Source organism: Symphalangus syndactylus, chromosome 19, assembly GCF_028878055.3.
Source record: "Symphalangus syndactylus isolate Jambi chromosome 19, NHGRI_mSymSyn1-v2.1_pri, whole genome shotgun sequence".
Classification (NCBI taxonomy): Eukaryota; Metazoa; Chordata; class Mammalia; order Primates; family Hylobatidae; genus Symphalangus; species Symphalangus syndactylus.
Window position 1 is genome coordinate 56,029,225 of NC_072434.2, and position 21,436 is coordinate 56,050,660.

General features: G+C 38.3%; 1 protein-coding gene across 3 annotated transcripts in view; it reads right to left on the reverse strand.

The window, feature by feature from the left end:
• Nucleotides 1-21,436, reverse strand: part of PRKAA2 (protein kinase AMP-activated catalytic subunit alpha 2) — a 77,988-nt gene that overhangs the window by 16,981 nt on the left and 39,571 nt on the right. For all 3 annotated transcript variants that reach the window (XM_055233890.2, XM_055233892.2, XM_055233893.1), the window contains 4 exons: nucleotides 6,253-6,346; nucleotides 5,238-5,382; nucleotides 3,902-3,989; nucleotides 1,591-1,815 (listed from right to left, as the gene is read on the reverse strand). In XM_055233890.2, the coding sequence (XP_055089865.1) occupies nucleotides 1,591-1,815; nucleotides 3,902-3,989; nucleotides 5,238-5,382; nucleotides 6,253-6,346 (552 nt within the window). The remainder of the gene's footprint in view (nucleotides 1-1,590; nucleotides 1,816-3,901; nucleotides 3,990-5,237; nucleotides 5,383-6,252; nucleotides 6,347-21,436) is intronic.

A 21,436-nucleotide genomic window follows, 5' to 3' on the forward strand; every position in this document is an offset into this window, starting at 1 on the left:
GCAATCTTCCCATCTCAGCCTCGCAAAGTGTTGGGATTACAGGCATGAGCCACTGCCCCCAGCCTATTACTATTCTAAATGTATATGCTGATATGAGCAGCTGCAAATATATCAGCATGTCTAATTTTCTAAGGAAAAGTCAATTAACAGAAGTATATATGCTAAAGAACTACGAACATAAAGGGCTTTTTTCCTGCTAAGTTCATTTTTATAATTAAATCTCGTGGCTAATTTACACTTTTATATTGTTATACGTGAGGTTTGGAACACTGAAGAAAGGCTGGGAAAAGAAAATGATACATAAATGCAAAAAGAATCATCAGTCCTTGCCTGTATGAAATCAGCAGCAGTCACATAAACAGCTATCTCAGCCATCATTTAAATATTCCAAAGGTCAGAGGTCTCAAAACAGTCTTTTCTGGAACTGGGTGCAATGACTCACACCTGTAATCCCAACACTTTGGGAGGGCAAGGTGGGTGGATCACTTGAGCCCAGAAGTTCAAGACCAGCCTGGGCAACATGGCAAAACTCCATTTCTACTAAAAATACAACAACAACAACAAAAAATTAGCTGGGTGTGGTGGCTTACACCTATAGTCCCAGTTACTCAGGAGCCTGAGGTGGGAGGATCACCTCAGCTTGGGAGGTTGAGGCTACAGTGAGCTGTGATCACACCACTGCACTCCAGCCTGGGCGACAGAGTGAGACCCTGCCTTAAAAAAAAAAAAGAAAAAAAAAAGTCTTTGCTGGCTAATGATGAAAAGGGGAAGAGTTCTGGAAAGATGTCAAAAGAACATGTTTGTAAACAAACACGGATGAAATCTTAAGTAAGAACAAAAAACCTCTAAGAAACATGCCTTGATAAGTCATAGGCAGGATGCAATGAATCATCTTGCTACTATACACAGGTGTGTGATATACAAAGGTCATATTCATAGGCGCATCAGCAATGGCACTTTCCAAACTTTCTCAAGTGACACAAAAGCCTTCACAGTAAGCTGACTAGCAGCTATTGAATTCAAAAACTTAGCAAAACTTTTTATGCTTTATGTCTTTAACCACATGTAAAATACAAAATCTCACCCTATTTCTCCATTTGAAATATCTTCAGACACTTTCTAAGCATACCATCTTTCCAGGCCTTTTAGCATTGTGTAGTCAAAGATGAATAAGACACACTCTCTACCCTGATATCATAATTTAAGAGAGAAAAAAGACACACTGAGAAATAACTAGATATAGGATGAGAATTAAATAATAAAAGCATGAACAAAATGTTGATAAAACAGAAATGGAAGCACCTGTGGAAATCACAAAAGGGGTGGCATGAACTTTAATGGATGAATGGAAGTCTATCAGGTCAAAAAAGAAACAAGAAAAGGCATCAAGGCAAAGTGAATAATATAAACAGACATGAGGCATAAAATCTATGTTAGGTTTGAGAAACAAGGACAAGTTCAATGTGGCTGAAGCACAAGTACTAGGGGTGAGGTGGTGAGGGCAGGAAATGAGACTTTGGGAGAATCATTTAATTAACATTATTATTCCTATGAGAAAATATGCAGAACAGAAACAAAAAGAAAAATCACCTTATGTCTTTGATAGTTGCTCGTTTCAGTGGGTCAACCTGCAGCATATGCATCAGGAGAGTGGCGACAGAACGATTGAGATATTCTGGGATATAAAAGACACCGCCTCGGATCTTCTTAAATAACGTAGGTACATGCTCATCATCAAATGGGAGGGTGCCACAAAGAAGAGCATACAAGATAACACCACAGCTCCAGATATCAACTTCAGGACCTGCATACAATCTAAGAAAAAAGATGACAACACAAACCTGAAATTCAAGTATCACTTTTTCTCTATGTACCCTACTTCTATATATAGGTAGTCTACATTCAGTACATATTCATTTCCAAGGTCTTTAATGAAGTCCATGGCCGCTCCCCAATATTCGGTGTTTGTTCCCCAAAGAGAGTAATGGGGCTAGCCAACCACTATTCAAGCCTGCCAAGTGAATAGGGTATTTTTATTTGTCACAAATTCATTTAACTGAAACATACTAATTAAAACATATAATACTTTCTGTGGTTGATTTTTGAGGGAAACAAACTAGATGACCACAAACTTGAAAAAATACTATGGCGTATAGGTTAAATCTTTTTCCCAAAGAACTATTACAAGAAAGAAAACATACATATAATGTATACATATAATAGAATTTCTACCCAGGCACACCTTTAAAGAATATTTAAGGCTGGTCACGCTAGCTCACACCTGTAATCCTAGCACTTTGGTAGGCTGAGGCGGGTGGATTGCTTGAGGCTACGAGTTTGAGGCCAGCCTGGGCAACATGGTGAAACACTGCTTCTACTAAAAATACAAAAAATAGCCAGGGATGGTGGTGCACATCTTAGTCCCAGCTACTCAGAAGGCTGAGGTGGGAGGATCACCCGAGCCCAGGAGGTGGTACAGTGAGCTGAGATTGTCCCACTGCACTCTAGCCTAGGCGACAGAGTGAGACTCTATCTCAAAAATAATAATAATAATAATATCTATAAAATATATATTATATATTATATAGAGAGAGATTTAAAACATTAAAGTATTTAATTAGTACTGTGTAGACAGTATTTATCCTGTATCACATTATCCTGTGTACTTACCACTTCCATTCTCATCACTTCCTAACTCATATGACTAAAATTATCTTTGATTCAGATAACCTATGCTTATAGTATTATTCCTTTTTTCTCTTACGTTTCTACAGCATTACAATTCCCATGATAGCATATTACCATACTCAAACCTGGGTCTGAGGTAACACTATTCTAATGAAAAGAATATAATCTGTTTATATAAAAAATGGTGATTGTTTACATCATTTGCTGTATTGTTGAAACTCCTTGGAATGGACTGAATGCTTATGTCCTCCCAAAATTCATGTGTTGAAATCCTAACCCCCAAGGAGATAGTATTAGGAGGTGGGGACTTTAGGGGGGTGATTAGGTCACTAGTGCAGAGTTCTCATGAATGGGATCAGTGCCCTTATAAGTGCGACCCCAGAGAGATCCCTCGTCCCTTTCACCATGTGAAGTTACAGTGAGCATACAGTAGTCTACTAGGAAGCAGACCCTCACCAGATACCAAATCTGCTGGCACCTTGATCTTGGACTTCCCAGACTTCAGAACTGTGAGAAATACATTTCTGTTGTTTATAAGCCATCACCTTTATTGTGTCTTTCTTATAGCAGCCCAAATGGACTAAGATAATTCTTTATCTGCTATTTGCAATAATACTTTTACCATATTTTCTCTCATAGGATTCTAACTTTTAAAATCACACATTGATCACTGTAGAAAGACTTGAGTTTACCACTGCAATCTGTATAAACATTTTTATAATGTACCAATGAATAAGTTATATGAGTAACTACACAATCTCTACTTGTGTAGTTTAATTTCATGAAACAATATTGCCCCCCAAAATCTCATTCTTCCAAACACAAAATATAAAACAATGCTCTATATACTTTGGAAAATATGCAAGGTATTATTAAAGAACTATACCTAATAAATAAATAATGACACTAGCTTAAATTTAGCAAATTCTTACTCTCTTATCTGCACTTTTGTAAAATGAAAGATATGTTAAATCAGGATCTACTTCAGTTATTTTTCTAATGGGGAAAACTTCGTAAGTATATTTATAATGACATCTAAATGAAATGTTTAACATTTTTTAATATAACTATTATCCCTTTAACAATGGAAAAATAAATGAACAATCCGTTTCTACCATGTTAAAATCTTACCTTCCATAAAGAATATATTGTAATTAAATGTTATCAAAATTAACACAAGATTACAAAAAGCTTATGCTTCACTGATTATTACCTGCCTGAGATGACTTCAGGTGCTGCATAATTTGGAGATCCGCAACTAGTTCTCAGAAATTCACCATCTGACATCATATTAGATAATCCTAAAAATAAAAGTAATGTTTACTTGGTGCTAGATATTTTTAAAAGTAGATAAAGTCATAAATATGAGCAAAATTTCAAGTTCTTGATCCTCCATACATCATTGTTTTTTAGTTATTAAAAAAAAGCAGTGGAAAGCATTTAACTGGAAAGAGACCGTCTCAGAGTGCTTACACTATAACAAAAAAGCTAAAGCACATCACATATATAAGTGAAACTAAATTTCCTTTCTAAATAAAAATGTTGATTCCCATCACAAATGAGGTTATTCTGAAGCATATTAACTTTCCCAAACATTAAAACATCAAAATATTATTTACCTATTTCCATAGTCAAAAGAATAAAATAGAGACTACTACTTTTTTGCCCTATGCTTTCAAAAGCCTCTTTAAATTCTATAATTAGAAACCAGATGGGCCCCACCTCATAAAGAGATTATGTTCCAAAAGTTTTTAATTTAGAAATATTTAATTCAACATAGAAAAAATAATCTATTGAACCAAAAATCTAGTTGAGCTATAGTAATAAATAAGTTTCATGATTTAGAGAAGGAAGAGAAATAGAGAAAGTAGTTTCTAGGTTTTTAGATTAAAGACAAGGTATAGACCACAAATAAGCAACAATAGCCAGTACCTTTCTATCTCTTTCTCTTTAATTTCTCACTTCCTAGTCTTTTTCTCAAATACCCTATTAAGGCATCCTTTCCAAGTATGTTTATCCCAGAAAGTGTTTGGAGTATAAAAATAACATTTTATGTACCTTTTACCCCTGACAAAAACTATTCTCTAATCAAGTTATTAGACGTTACACCTAAGGACCTCTTTGTGGATCAATTCAGAAGGGCTTTTTTCCAACTGCATGCATATTTTCAGGTACCTCGGTTTATATGCATTCATCAGGGAAAGTGCCCATACTTTCATGAGATTTTCAAAGAAGTCTGGGACTCCTCCCCTCTCTTCAAAAAAAAAACAGTTATGCATCATTTCCTTAGGAGGAAATGCAGATTGAATAGATTTATCTTGATGACAACCTTCTAACTTCTCTAGAGGTATCTGCATTTTTAAAGTGTATTTAATGAAAATTAATGAAAATTTAATTAAATGAAAAAAAAAGGCTACTGAGGAGATTTCAGCTAATCCCTTTTCATGGTACAGAATGTACAAGGTTGAAATGGAAAGTTCTTAGTTCAATTAGTTGTTATGCTTTAAAAGGTAGCTAGTACATTTCTGAACAACCCTGGAGTTACATACCAAAATCAGCTATCTTGGCATTCATGTGTGCGTCCAACAGGACATTTTCTGGTTTCAGGTCTCGATGAACAACCATATGCCTATGACAGTAATCCACAGCAGACAGAATCTGCTGAAAGAGCCGCCTGGCTTCCATCTCTTCAACCTATCAAGCATAAAAGAAACTGCATTAAGAATATCTGGGGCCAGGCACAGTGGCTTATGCCTGAAATCCCAGCATTTTGGGAGGCCGAGGCAGGTGGATTACCTGAGGTCAGGAGTTCGAGACCAGCCTGACCAATAAGGTGAAACCCCATCTCTACTAAAAATACAAAAATTAGCTGGGCATGGTGGCATGCACCTGTAGTTCCAGCTACTCGGGAGAGTGGGACAGGAGAATTGCTTGTACTGGGAGGCAGAGGTTGCAGTGAGCTGAGATCATGCCACTGCGCTCCAGCCTGGGCAACAGAGCAAGAGTCTGTCTCAAAAAAAAAATATCTGAGACATCTATTTAACAAGAGTTTTAATTTCATAATTAGGCTAAATATAATTAAGCAAGCTAGAATTACGTTGGAATTCTCAACTAATCAGACAAAATAAACCAACCAAAAGCTTGTCAAAGCTCAACATGTCAACAGACAAGTTTTTCTTTGTTGCTAAGCAGAAATATTTAAATTTCAATTAATATTATTAAATGTGCACAATGTTTTGGGGAATTGACAGCAAAACAAACTAAAACAGAACATACGTGAAAGTGCTAAGAAAAGGAAATAACTGATCTTCAACATGATTTTATGGAACAGATTTTAAAAAGCATGTGCATCATTTTGGCAATTAAGTGAAACATATTTTCTAAAATCAGTATTTCAAAAGGTATGCTTTTTAAGAAAGAAAATTTGTCTAACACTATATGTTTAGTTGAGCATTATCATAAAAGCAACTTCAACCTTGAAGATATCTTTGCATTGTTCTATTTCCCAATACTTTCCTTTTTATTAGTTTAGAGATTTAGTATACCAGATAGTATGTTACTCACCCGTCCATGCTTACAGATGTAGTCAAATAATTCACCTCCAGACACATATTCCATTACCATAAAAAAATCTGTTGGAGTGCTGATCACCTGGTATCTTTTTTGTTAATTAAAAAAAGTTAACAAAATATGTTACTTTAACCAAAATCAACCTGGTATATCTACTCTTGCTACAATTTTATATTTCAATGTTTTATAATACTTTAAGATGGCAACAAATTATATGTTATCAAAATAATCACAGAGCAATAAACACAGACCATTACAAAATTATTCTATTTCTTGAGGCTCATGGCCATTCCTTTAGATCCTCCCTTTCATGTTTACATAATTTTTGAAATCTTTCCCTCTTCAACAACTAAGTTAAGCATTAATTTTCCCATATAAACAAAAATTTGTTTACAGTCAAAGGAGATGAGGTATCACATATTTAAAGATAAACAGAAAATATACTTGGGCCAGACACTATGGCTCACGCCTGTAATCCCAGCACTTTGCAAGGCCAAGGTGGGAGAATCGCTTGAGCTCAGGGCAATGTTTTGGGGAATTGACAGTAAAACAAACTAAAACAGAACATACATGAAAGTGCTAAGAAAAGAAAATAACTGATCTTCAACATGATTTTATGGAACTGATTTTGAAAAGCATAGGCATCATGTTGGCAATTAAGTGGAATATATCTTCTAAAGTCAGTATTTTACCAGCCTGAGCAACATAGCAAGACCTCATTTCTGTAAAACATATATATTTTTTCCTGGACACGTAATATGATGCTACAGGGATACGTTCGGCAAAATCCAGAAAGTGAAAAATGACCATTTCCCCAACAAATAAAACGCAAGAAGAAAAGGGAAAGGATAAACTATATGTTAAAAGTAACTTCAGAGACATATTGACCAATTATGCTGTATAGACTTATTTTGATTCTGATTCAAATAAACCAACTTTAAAAACCATTTATGAAACAATCAGGAAAGTCTACATGCTGATTAGTAGTGGATAATGTTGTTAAATATTTTAATTAAGACGTGATAGGCCGGGCACGGTGACTGACGCCTGTAATCCCAGCACTTTGGGAGGCCGAGGCGGGCAGATCACGAGGTCAGGAGATTGAGACCATCCTGGCTAAACCAAACACGGTGAAACCCCGTCTCTACTAAAAATACAAAAAATTAGCTGAGCATGGTGGCGGGCACCTGTAGTCCCAGCTACTTGGGAGGCTGAGGCAGGAGAATGGCGTGAACCCAGGAGGCGGAGCTTGCAGTGAGCCGAGATCACGCCACTGCACTCCAGCCTTGGCAACAGAGTGAGACCCCGCCTCAAAAAAAAAAAAAAAAAAAAAGATGTGATGATACTATGTTTATGTTATTTAGAATTTAAAAAGTATTTTCTAGAGTAGATACTGAAGAGTTTACAGATTAAAAAGATACTGTTGAGATTTGCTTCAAAATAATCTGGCATAGGGGAAATGGGGGGGAGCAGATAAAACAATGATTTGACTATTGTTGAAGCTGAATAAGACATGCATAGGGTTTCCGCAGAGGAGCCAAGATGGCCGAATAGGAACAGCTCCGGTCTACAGCTCCCAGCCTAAGCGACACAGAAGACAGGTGATTTCTGCATTTCTGTTTGAGGTACCGGTTTCATCTCACTAGGGAGTGCCAAACAGTGGGTGCAGGACAGTCCGTGAAGCGCACTGTGCACGAGCCGAAGCAGGGCGAGGCATTGCCTCACTCGGGAAGCACAAGGGGTCAGGGAGTTCCCTTTCCTAGTCAAAGAAAGGGGTAACAGACGGCACCTGGAAAATTGGGTCAGTCCCACCCTAATACTGTGCTTTTCCAACAGGCCTGGAAAATGGCACACTAGGAGATTGTGTCCCGCACCTGGCTGGGAGGGTCCTATGCCCAAGGAGTCTCACTGATTGCTAGCACAGCAGTCTGAGATCAAACTGCAAGGCGGCAACCAGGCTGGGGGAGGGGCGCCCGCCATTGCCCAGGCTTGCTTAGGTAAACAAAGAGGCCAGGAAGCCCGAACTGGGTGGAGCCCACCACAGCTCAAGGAGGCCTGCCTGCCTCTTAGGCTCCACCTCTGGGGGCAGGGCACAGACAAACAAAAATTCAGCAGGAACCTCTGCAGACTTTAATGTCCCTGTCTGACTGACGGCTTTGAAGAGAGCAGTGGTTCTCCCAGCACGCAGCTGGAGATCTGAGAACGGACAGACTGCCTCCTAAAGTGGGTCCCTCACCCCCCAGCAGCCTAACTGGGAGGCACCCCCCAGTAGGGACAGACTGACACCTCACTCGGCCGGGTACTCCTCTGAGACAAAACTTCCAGAGGAACTATCAGACTTGGTCTCACGAAAATCGGCTGTTCTGCAGCCACCGCTGCTGACACCCAGCCAAACAGGGTCTGGAGTGGACCTCTAGTAAACTCCAACAGACCTGCAGCTGGGGGTCCTGTCTGGTAGATGGAAAACTAACAAACAGAAAGGACATCCACACCAAAAACCCATCTGTACATCACCATCATCAAAGATCAAAAGTAGATAAAACCACAAAGATGGGGAAAAAAGAGAGCAGAAAAACTGGAAACTCTAAAAAGCAGAGCACCTCTCCTCCTCCAAAGAAACACAGTTCCTCACCAGCAACGGAACAAAGCTGGACGGAGGATGACTTGGACGAGTTGAGAGAAGAAGGCTTCAGACGATCAAACTACTCTGAGCTACGGGAGGAAATTCAAAACAATAGCAAAGAAGTTAAAAACTTTGAAAAAAAATTAGACGAATGAATAACTAGAATAACCAATGGAGAGAAGGGCTTAAAGGAGCTGATGGAGCTGAAAGCCAAGTATTGAGAAGTACGCGAAGATTGCAGAAGCCTCAACTGGATAGCAGATGCAATCAACTGGAAGAAAGGGTATTGCTGATGGAAGATGAAATGAATGAAATGAAGCGAGAAGGGAAGTTTAGAGAAAAAAAGAATAAAAAAAATGAACAAAGCCTCCAAGAAATTTGGGACTATGTGAAAAGACCAAACCTACGTCTGATTGGTGTACCTGAAAATGACGGGGAGAATGGAACCAAGTTGGAAAACACTCTGCAAGATATAATCCAGGAGAACTTCCCCAATCTAGCAAGGCCAGCCAACATTCAGATTCAGGAAATGCAGAGAACACCACAAAGATACTCCTCGAGAAGAGCAACTCCAAGACACATAATTGTCAGATTCACCAAAGTTAAAATGAAGGAAAAAATGTTAAGGGCAGCCAGAGAGAAAGGTCGGGTCACCCACAAAGGGAAGCCCATCAGACTAACAGCTGATCTCTCGGCAGAAACTCTACAAGCCAGAAGAGAGTGGGAGCCGATATTCAACATTCTTAAATAAAAGAATTTTCAACCCAGAATTTCATATCCAGCCAAACTAAGCTTCATAAGTGAAGGAGAAATAAAATACTTTACAGACAAGCAAATGCTGAATGATTTTGTCACCACCAGGCCTGCCCTAAAAGAGCTCCTGAAGGAAGCACTAAACATGGAAAGGAACAACCGGTACTAGCCCCTGCAAAAACATGTCAAATTGTAAAGACCATCGAGGCTAGGAAGAAACTGCATCAACTAACGACCAAAATAACCAACCAACATCACAATGACAGGATCAGATTCACACATAAAAATATTAACTTTAAATGTAAATGGGCTAAATGCTCCAATTAAAAGACACAGACTGGCAAGCTGGATAAGGAGTCAGGACCCATCAGTGTGCTGTATTCAGGAAACCCATCTCACGTGCAGAGACACACACAGACTCAAAATAAAGGGATGGAGGAAGATCTATCAAGCAAATGGAAAACAAAAAAAGGCAGGGGTTGCAATCCTAGTCTCAGATAAAATAGACTTTAAACCAACAAAGATCAAACGAGACAAAGAAGGCCATTACATAATGGTAAAGGGATCAATTCAACAAGAAGAGTTAACTATCTTAAATATATATGCACCCAATACAGGAGCACCCAGATTCATAAAGCAAGTCCTGAGTGACCTACAAAGGGACTTAAACTCCCACACAATAATAATGGGAGATTTTAACACCCCACTGTCAACATTAGACAGATCAACGAGACAGAAAGTTAACAAGGATATCCAGGAATTGAACTCAGCTCTGCACAAAGTGGACCTAATAGACATCTACAGAACTCTCCACCCCAAATCAACAGAATATACATTTTTTTCAGCACCACACCACACCTATTCCAAAATTGACCACATAGTTGGAAGTAAAGCTCTCCTCAGCAAATGTAAAAGAACAGAAATTATAACAAACTGTCTCTCAGACCACAGTGCGATCAAACTAGAACTCAGGATTAAGAAACTCACTCAAAACCACTCAACTACATGGAAACTGAACAACCTGCTCCTGAATGACTACTGGGTACATAATGAAATGAAGGCAGAAATAAAGATGTTCTTTGAAACCAACGAGAACAAAGACAAAACATACCAGAATCTCTGGGACACATTCAAAGCAGTGTGTAGAGGGAAATTTATAGCACTAAATGCCCACAAGAGAAAGTAGGAAAGATCCAAAATTGACACCCTAACATCACAATTAAAAGAACTAGAGAAGCAAGAGCAAACACATTCAAAAGCTAGCAGAAGGCTGGAAATAACTAAAATCAGAGCAGAACTGAAGGAAATAGAGACACAAAAAACCCTTCAAAAAATTAATGAATCCAGGAGCTGGGTTTTTGAAAAGATCAACAAAATTGATAGACCGCTAGCAAGACTAATAAAGAAAAAAAGAGAGAAGAATCAAATAGACGCAATAAAAAATGAAAAAGGGGATATCACCACCGATCCCACAGAAATACAATCTACCATCAGAGAATACTACAAACACCTCTACGTAAATAAACTAGAAAATCTAGAAGAAATGGATAAATTCCTCAACAAATCCACCCTCCCAAGACTAAACCAGGAAGAAGTTGAATATCTGAATAGACCAATAACAGGTTCTGAAATTGTGGCAATAATCAATAGCTTACCAACCAAAAAGAGTCCAGGACCTGATGGATTCACAGCCGAATTCTACCAGAGGTACAAGGAGGAACTGGTACCATTCCTTCTGAAACTATTCCAATCGATAGAAAAAGAGGGAATCCTCCCTAACACATTTTATGAAGCCAGCATCGTCCTGATACCAAAGTCTGGCAGAGACATAACCAGAAAAGAGAATTTCAGACCAATATCCTTGATGAACATTGATGCAAAAATCCTCAATAAAATACTGGCAAACAGAATCCAGCAGCACATCAAAAAGCTTATCCACCATAATCAAGTGGGCTTCATCCCTGGGATGCAAGGCTGGTTCAACATACGCAAATCAATAAATGTAATCCAGCATATAAACAGAACCAAAGACAAAAACCACATGATTATCTCAATAGATGCAGAAAAGGCCTTTGACAAAATTCAACAATCCTTCACGCTAAAAACTCTCAATAAATTAGGTATTGATGGGACGTATCTCAAAATAATAAGAGCTATCTACGACAAACCCACAGCCAATATCGTACTGAATAGGCAAAAACTAGAAGCATTCCCTTTGAAAACTGGCACAAGACAGGGATGCCCTCTCTCACCACTCCTGTTCAACATAGTGCTGGAAGTTCTGGCCAGGGCAATCAGGCAGGAGAAGGAAATAAAGGGTATTCAATTAGGAAAAGAGGAAGTCAAACTGTCCTTGTTTGCAGATGACATGATTGTATATCTAGAAAACCCCATTGTCTCAGCCCAAAATCTCCTTAAGCTGATTAGCAACTTCAGCAAAGTCTCAGGATACAAAATCAATGTACAAAAATCACAAGCATTCTTGTACACCAATCACAGACAAACAGAGAGCCAAATCATGAGTGAACTCCCATTCACAATTGCTTCAAAGAGAATAAAATACCTAGGAATCCAACTTACAAGGGATGTGAAGGACCTCTTCAGGGAGAAATACAAACCACTGCTCAATGAAATAAAAGAGGATACAAACAAATGGAAGAACATTCCATGCTCATGGGTTGGAAGAATCAATATCATGAAAATGGCCATACTGCCCAAGGTAATTTATAGATTCAATGCCATCCCCATCAAGCTACCAATGACTTTCTTCACAGAATTGGAAAAAACTACTTTAAAGTTCATATGGAACCAAAAAAGAGCCTGCATCGCCAAGTCAATCCTAAGCCAAAAGAACAAAGCTGGAGGCATCATGCTACCTGACTTCAAACTATACTACAAGGCTACAGTAACCAAAACAGCATGGTACTGGTACCACAACAGAGACATAGATCAATGGAACACAACAGAGCCCTCAGAAATGATGCCGCATAGCTACAACTATCTGATCTTTGACAAACCTGACAAAAACAAGAAATGGGGAAAGGATTCCCTATTTAATAAATGGTGCTGGGAAAACTGGCTAGCCATATGTAGAAAGCTGAAACTGGATCCCTTCCTTACACCTTATACAAAAATTAATTCAAGATGGATTAAAGACTTAAATGTTAGACCTAAAACCATTAAAATCCTACAAGAAAACCTAGGCAATACCATTCAGGACATAGGCACGGGCAAGGACTTCATGTCTAAAACACCAAAAGCAATGGCAACAAAAGCCAAAATTGACAAATGGGATCTAATTAAACTAAAGAGCTTCTGCACAGCAAAAGAAACTACCATCAGAGTGAACAGGCAACCTACAGAATGGGAGAAAATTTTTGCAACCTACTCATCTGACAAAGGGCTAATATCCAGAATCTACAATGAACTCAAACAAATTTACAAGAAAAAAACAAACAACCCCATCAAAAAGTGGGCAAAGGACATAAACAGACACTTCTCAAAAGAAGACATTTTTGAAGCCAAAAAACACATGAAGAAATGCTCATCACCACTGGCCATCAGAGAAATGCAAATCAAAACCACAGTGAGATACCATCTCACACCAGTTAGAATGGCCATCATTAAAAAAGCAGGAAACAACAGGTGCTGGAGAGGATGTGGAGAAATAGGAACACTTTTACATTGTTGGTGGGACTGTAAACCAGTTCAACCATTGTAGAGTCAGTGTGGCGATTCCTCAGGGATCTAGAACTAGAAATACCATTTGACTCAGCCATCCCATTACTGGGTATATACCCAAAGGACTATAAATCATGCTGCTATAAAGTCACATGCACACGTATGTTTATTGTGGCACTATTCACAATCCAAAGACTTGGAACCAACCCAAATGTCCAACAACGATAGACTGGATTAAGAAAATGTGGCACATATACACCATGGAATACTATGCAGCCATAAAAAATGATGAGTTCATGTCCTTTGTAGGGACATGGATGAAACTGGAAAACATCATTCTCAGTAAACTATCGCAAGGACAAAAAACCAAACACCGCATGTTCTCACTCATAGGTGGGAATTGAACAATGAGAACACATGGACACAGGAAGTGGAACATCACCCTCCGGGGACTGTTGTGGGGTGGGGGGAGGGGGGAGGGACAGCATTAGGAGATACACCTAATGCTAAATGACGAGTTAATGGGTGCAGGAAATCAACATGGCACATGGATACATATGTAACAAACCTGCACATTGTGCACATGTACCCTAAAACCTAAAGTATAATAATAAAAAAAAAAGACATGCATGGGGTTTCACCGCTTTACTTTTGTAAATGTTAAACAATTCCCATCATGAAAAATTAAGAGAGTGTGTGTGTGTGTGTGTGTGTGTGTGTGTGTGTGTGTCTGTGTTTCTAGGCATCCAAAGCTGGGCACATTAAAAACTAAGAAAAAAAAATTAGCTTTATTTGATCAAATAAATTTTTCCCCAAAACTACAACTTACACCCCTGTACACAATTTTACCAAACCAAGTTTTGGAGACGTTAAAATTCGTTATTTTTTTTTTCTTTTGTTTGAGACAGAGCCTCGATCTGCCACCCAGGCTGGAGTGCAGTGGCCATGCTCTCGGCTCACTGCACACCCCACCTCCTGGGTTCAAGAAATTCTCCTGCCTCAACCTCCCGAGTAGCTGGGATTACAGGCGTGCATCACCATGCCCGGCTAATTTTTGTATTTTTAGTAGAGAGGGGGTTTCACCATGTTGGCCAGGCTGGTCTCGAACTCCTGACCTCAAGTGATCTGCCCGCCTTGGCCTCCCAAAATGCTGGGATGACAGGCATGAGCCACTGAGCCCGGCCAGAATAAATATTCTGAATAGCAATCATTAGTCTTTGGGAAGAAACATGGCAAGGTATCCTAATTTATATAAAATAAATGAATATGACTGAAGAAAAATTGAGACTATTTCAAATGAACTTTGGAAAGGTAATTATACTGAGAACTCTAGAAGAAATAGTTTTATAAAAGCTATCTTTACAAGCACCAAAGTGATCACGTAAATTGAATACTGTAGGGCAGGTGCATCTGCTGTAGCACCTCAATGTAGGTTGGGTCTGATTTAGTAACAATTTTCAATTACTTTTGTGCTCTGTACATCCTAGATGGGGCACAAAAGAAGTGATGACATTCTAATAAATAAATTTAGCTGCCATTTCTGAGTATATCACAGGTCTTCAACAGATATTCTTGGCATTAATTATTTAATGAAACCTCTAAATCCTTAGCAGCCACTGCCTTACACTAAAGGCCAGTCTAGAGCAATGAAAACCATAACATTACTAAGCACTTACTATCTGCCAGGCACTAAGCTATTAAATGGTGACACAACATTTATTGAGTACCTACTTGTATTGTACTCGGTGAGATCAAAAGTTGGTGCCTCTACTCGTGGAGCTTACAGTTTAGCCAGAAAGACAGACATTAAATATAGATTCTCTTCAAACACAAATATGATCTCCAGTAGCCTCTCAATTTAGAATCTTCAAAGGTTTCCCATTGCTCTTAGGTCCTGAATAAATCAGGCCCTTGCCATCTGTGTTGTTTGGTCTCACCTTTGAGTCACGACACTGAGTCATACTACATTTTTCAGTGTTAGTCATGCTGTACCTCCTCCTGCTACAGCTCCTTTGTATAAGCTGTTTTCACTGACCTGAATCCTATTCTATGACCTGAGCCCTAATCATCCTTTAGATCTCAGCTTAAAAGTCACTTCCTAAGTCCAGGTGAGGTGGCTTTTTGCACTCACAGATGCGTTTTCCTGAGCTTCAGACCACGCACCTCAGTTTGTAATTACATGTTTTTATTATTACAATAATTTGATTAATGAATACGTATTTGGTAAAGTGCCTATAACAAAGTAGGTATTTAAGTAAATGTATAAATTAGCACTTTTAAATAATGTGAGTGCTTAGAGCCAAAACCAGAGTAATCTGAAACTGAAAAGTCATAGCAAAATTACAGCAAAACTTCAACCAATAAAATTTCCCTTTGTCCCCCACCCCTAACCACAACGGGGTAGGGACAAAGGGAAACAAATTTCAGAAGGAAGAAGTCTTAAAAAGACAGTTTTACATTAAGGATTTAGTGGAAAAAGCAAATTCCAGGATTACACTCTAAGCCTGGCCTGAGTAAGTCAAATCTCTTGTGCTCTCTAAAATACAAGTATATTGAAGCATTACAAAAAATTCAATCATGAATCACTCATACTTGTCAGTATTATTTTCTTAGTACAGCAGAGAAATTAATGTATTTTAAAAATTTTTCAGAAATAGCAGTTCTAATTGGTAAAAATAAAATTAATAATCCAGAAAAATCCTAAGCATTTTCCAGTTGACCAAGTTATATGCATTTTTAGGAAACAGCCACATAAAATAGTATATAAAAATTTAAAAAATAGAAATCTTTCCAAAGTTAGCCAAAAATCAACATTCATGAGTACACCTTTTTGGAGGTCAAATCTATTGAGATTTTAGAGTATTATTTATGTAGCTACATACACATAAGATTTTTCTTTAGTTAGAACTCAGTTACATAGAAATGTAGCAATCATGCTTAGTTAATGACACTTGTCTTCAGCAGTCCATGAATGACCTTTAATTTAATTACTATTTTTAATAATGTAATACCTACAAACCCATCCCTAAGACAAAAGGCCAAGACCTTGACAACAGCTTCCAACTAATTAATACAGGGATCCGCCTTCCCCATCCCATTGCTTCTCACCCAATGCAGCTGTCATCTTGAACACCCTGTTTATCCTTTCCTTTCCACCTCTTTTATACAGTTTATATATGTACATATGCATGTGTGTATATCCCCTCTCTCTACATATGTATATTTCATATATATGAATAATTCAAATTCATATATATGTTAAACTGTTCTTTGCTTTAAAAACTAGGTATCACACTCTACGTAATATTCTAGTAGTTATTTTATTGAGATTCATTCCTATTGTAGTGTTTGCTATAGTTATTTGACTTGACCATTGTTATAATATCCTATTGTATTTATTCATCTACTCTACCACTAAAGAGTTTTGGCCAGGCGCGGTGGCTCATGCCTGTAATCCCACCAGCACTTTGGGAGGCCGAGACAGGCAAATCACCTGAGGTCAGGAGTTTGAGACCAGCCTCACCAACATGGAGAAACCCCGTCTCTACTAAAAATAAAAAATTAGCCAGGCGTGGTGGCACATGCCTGTAATCCCAGCTACTAGGGAGGCTGAGGCAGGAGAATCGCTAGAACCTGGGAGGCGGAGGTTGCGGTGAGCTGAGATCGCGCCATTGCACTCCAGCCTGGGCAACAAGAGTGAAACTCCGTCTCAAAAAAAAAAAAGAGTATTTAGGTTGTTTCTACAATGTTGCTATTATTTGCTGCTGTGAACATTAATACGGTTTGTATGTTCATCCCCTCCAAATCTCATGTTGAAATGTGATTCTCAATCACATTGGTGGGAGGTGATTGGATCATGGGGGTAGATCCATCCCTCATGAATGGTTTAGCACCATTGCCTCAGTAATAAGTGAATTCTTGCTCAGTTCATGAGACAGCTGGTTGTTTAAAGGAGCCTGGCTCCTCCTCCTTCCTCTCTTGCTCCCCCTCTCACCATGTGACAACCTGGCTCCCAGTTGCCTTCTGTCATGATTGTAAGCATCCTGAGACCCTTACTAGAAGTAAAAGCCAGCACCATGTTTCCTGTACAGCCTGCAGAACTGTGGGCCAATTAAACCTCTTTTCTTTATAAATTACCCAGCCTTCAGTATTCCTTTATAGTAATGTAAAAATGGACTAATATGAACATTCTTCTACATGGCAAGATTTTCTCCTTGATATACACTGATGAGTGTAACCGTTGAGTCATAGTTATTGTGTATGTTCCAATTGAAAAGATAATGCCAAAGACAGTTCTCCAAAGAAAGTTTGGCAATGCTAAAATCTTTAGAAAACTGGTGGATTTATATATTCTCCAACAGTTGCAAAACACCATATACATTTCTTCATGGAAAATGCTGTGTCTTTTGCCCATGTTTATTGAGTTGACAGTGCTTCTCTTATTTATGTATGGACATATAGAATAAGTCAAACTTTCTATAACATTCTAGAGTCTAAGGTAATTAATGTCGTGGTTATTAACTTTGTAAAAGTATATGTTTTCAGTCATCATTTCACATTGAATTTGGATTTCACCTCCTTTGTAAATAAATCTGTACATATCTCTAAAGGATAACTTAAAAATACATGTGTGTATGCACAATATGCAAAATATTGTTATCATGTATAAATTTAAAAAACCATGAATGTCATCAAATATCCACTCAGAAGATTTATTGATACAAACACAACCAATATATTGTAATTGGTTCATTTGTCTCTTATGTCTCTTCTAATTTATAGGTTGCTCCTCCATCTCTGTTGTTTTTTTCTTGCATTCTTTTGTTGAAGAAACCAGTTAGTTTGTGTTAAAGAGGATTCCACAGTATGAATTTTGTTGTTCCATCCTTTATAGCAGCATAATGCACAATTTCTAACCCAGTCTTAAATCTAGATACGTGATCAGATTTGTTTCATTTTTGCAATTTTTGTTTTCATTTGAAAGACTAGGTAGTGTAGTGTACCTCTAGCCAAAGGCATATAATGCATCTCTTTTTCTGATACATTGGAAGCCACTGTTGATCAAAGCCTAGATGCATTAATTCACATTAATTTAATGAAATTTTAAATGCTGGCAAATTTGCATAGTCTAGTAATGAATGAACTCTGATCTAAAAGAAATTCTTACCCAAAACTTCCTCCCTCAAAAATCTCATTGTCTTTGAAGTGCAGGCCATCAGATAATACCTCCTAATACCTTTTCACATTATAGTCATCAATCAATCTTCTTACTAACTCCTTCTCATTCTGAATTAATGTATTTTTCCCCATTGCTACTACTATCACTGTTTTAGGTGTAAGTGATATCTTTACAGATAATCTGTGATATAAACAGACATGTTAACATCATAGTGCTCTAGAGCTCAGTCCTTGGACTTCTTGTTTATCTGTACTCATATCTTTGGTAACCGCATCCAGTCTTAAGGCTTAAAATATCTTAACATATGGCCTTTAAGTTCTTTGAACGCCTCATTTCTAATTATCTTTTCTTCCACCACACACAGCCAACCACTCCATGGTCATATACTTTCAAAGACTAACTCCTCCAATCATGCACTGGATTATCTCCCACACCTATGAAGGGACTTGGCTTCTATAATTAGCCCCTCTTTCTTCTGTATCAATTCCTTCCTCTTGACTGAATCACTCCTTTTGGCATACCAACATTCTATAATATCTCCGATTTTAAAAAGCTAACCTTGTTCAGACTCCACATTCCCTTCTGGTTACCAGTCCTATGTCTCTCCTCTCCTGCCTATAGTTACTATCTCCCCTTTTTTATCTCATATTCCCTCTTAAACCCTTTACATCAGGTTTTTGCCCTTATCATTCCAATAAATTGGTTCTTTTCAAAGACAACAGCAACCTCCACGTTGCCAAACCTAACAGTCAATTCTGTTATCATCTTACTCAATATTCACCAGTAAAAAGGACAGTTGGTGATCTTTCCTGAAACACTTTCTTCTCTTCGCTTCAAGATACCCGATTCCCCTAATTTTCCTCCCACCTCACTGATCATTTTCATTCTCTTTTACTGGTTCCTCCTCATTTTTCAGACATGTTAGCATCATAGTGTTCTAGAGCCCAGTCCTTGGACTTCTTGTTTATCTTGGTGATTTCATCCAGTCTTAGGGCTTTAAATATCTTAAATACAGTCTGTCTGCTGATGGCTTCCAAATTTATCTCTCTAGCTTACACCTCTCCCCTGAACTCCAGATTCACTTATTCAACAGCCTACTTACATCTCTACTTGGATGCCTAATAAGCATTTCAACTTCATAAAACCAAAATTAAATTGTTGAAACCACCCCCCTAACATCCCACCTCAAACCTGTTCCTCCTACAATCTTCTCCACTTCAGTTACTGGCAACTCCATCCTTGCTTTTTCGCCGAGGCCAGATGCCTTGGAGTCATCCTTAACTTCTTTCCTCTCACAACTCACATTTTATCTGTTAGCAAATGCTGTTGACTCTATCTTGAAAGTACATACAAAACATGCTTAATTCTAAACACTACTACACTATGCTCTATTCCAAGCCAACATCATCTTTTACAGATCACTGCAATTGACTCCTAATTGGTTTCCCTGCTTCAACTCTTGCTCACCTACAGTCTAAACGTAAGTCAGATCACATCATACCTCTAATCAAAGCCTTCCAATGGCTTCCCATCTTACACAAGAGTAAAAGCCAAAGCCCTGACAATGGCCTATAATGCCCTTTATGTCTCTGACCTCATCTCTTACTTCAATCCTCCTAGATCATTCTGCTCCCTTAATCTCTGACCTGCAGGAATTTCTACTTTCCTTTGTATTTGCTCTTCCCTCTATGTGTAACATCCCCCCACCAGATGTCTACATGGCATATCCCCTCACCTCTTCACTGTCTAAGATATGACATATAATATGGGATTTATTGTCTATTTCCCCACGACCCCTCCACCACACACTAATACAATCTTTATAATAGCAAGGATTTTGTTGTTGTTGCCTTTTTGTCTGTTGCTGTATCCCTAGTGCCTAAATGGTCTCATCTGTTGAATGAGTGGATCAACCAACAACCTGCCCTTCTGGCTTTATTTTTCCACTTCCCTATACATACTCTGTGCACCAGACAAACCAGATTGTTTGTTCCCAATACACCATATTCCTTATACTTTCATTCCTTTGTTCTTGCTTGGGCTCCTAGAGCCATCAGGACCTTGTTCAAACGTCACCTCTTTATGGAGCTACAAGTAATTATTGAATACCTACTACTGTGCTAGTTGCAGGAGAGATAAAGATGATAGATGATATCTCCATTTACATGTCTAATGGATTCTTAGCTTATCATGGCCAAAACAGTATCCTTAATGTTCACATCTCTCTAACGTTTCTTTTCCATTCTTTCCATCTCAGAAGATGACACCACTATGACTACCTACTTGCTCAAGCCAAAACCCAAAATCCCAGTTGCTTAAGAAAAAAAAAATCCTTTCTTTCTCCTCCTTATCTAACCCATCAGTAATTCATTAGTTCTCCCTCCAAAATACATATCAAATCCATCCATTTCTCTCTATCTAGATCAGGACTGTTGAACAGAACTTCCTACAATGATAGAAATGTTTTTTATCTGCTCTGTCCAACACAGTGGTCACTAAACATATGCGGCTATTAAGTACTTGAAATGTGGCTAATGTGACCAGACAACTAAATTTTTCATTTTAATTAATTTAAATTTACACAGCCACATGTGGCCAGTGGCTACTGTATTAGCCAACACTAATCTAGATTATCACTTTGGTTAAAGCCACCATAATCTCCCAGGTAGACTATAGCAATAGCTTCCCAACTGGTCTGTCTGCTTCTACTTCTGCCACCATACCCATTCTATACTATATTCATATCATGTTACTTCTCCAACTCTCCAAAAGTTCCTGTTTAGAACACAATCAAATTTCTTAGCAAGGCCTTCAAATCCCTTTGTTATCTGGTCCCCATCTACTCTTAGAATTCCTGAACTACTTCTCTTCTCCTCACTCCACTCCTGAGAGTACATAATCTTCCTTTGCCTACAACACTTGAAGTTTGTTTCACCTCTTTG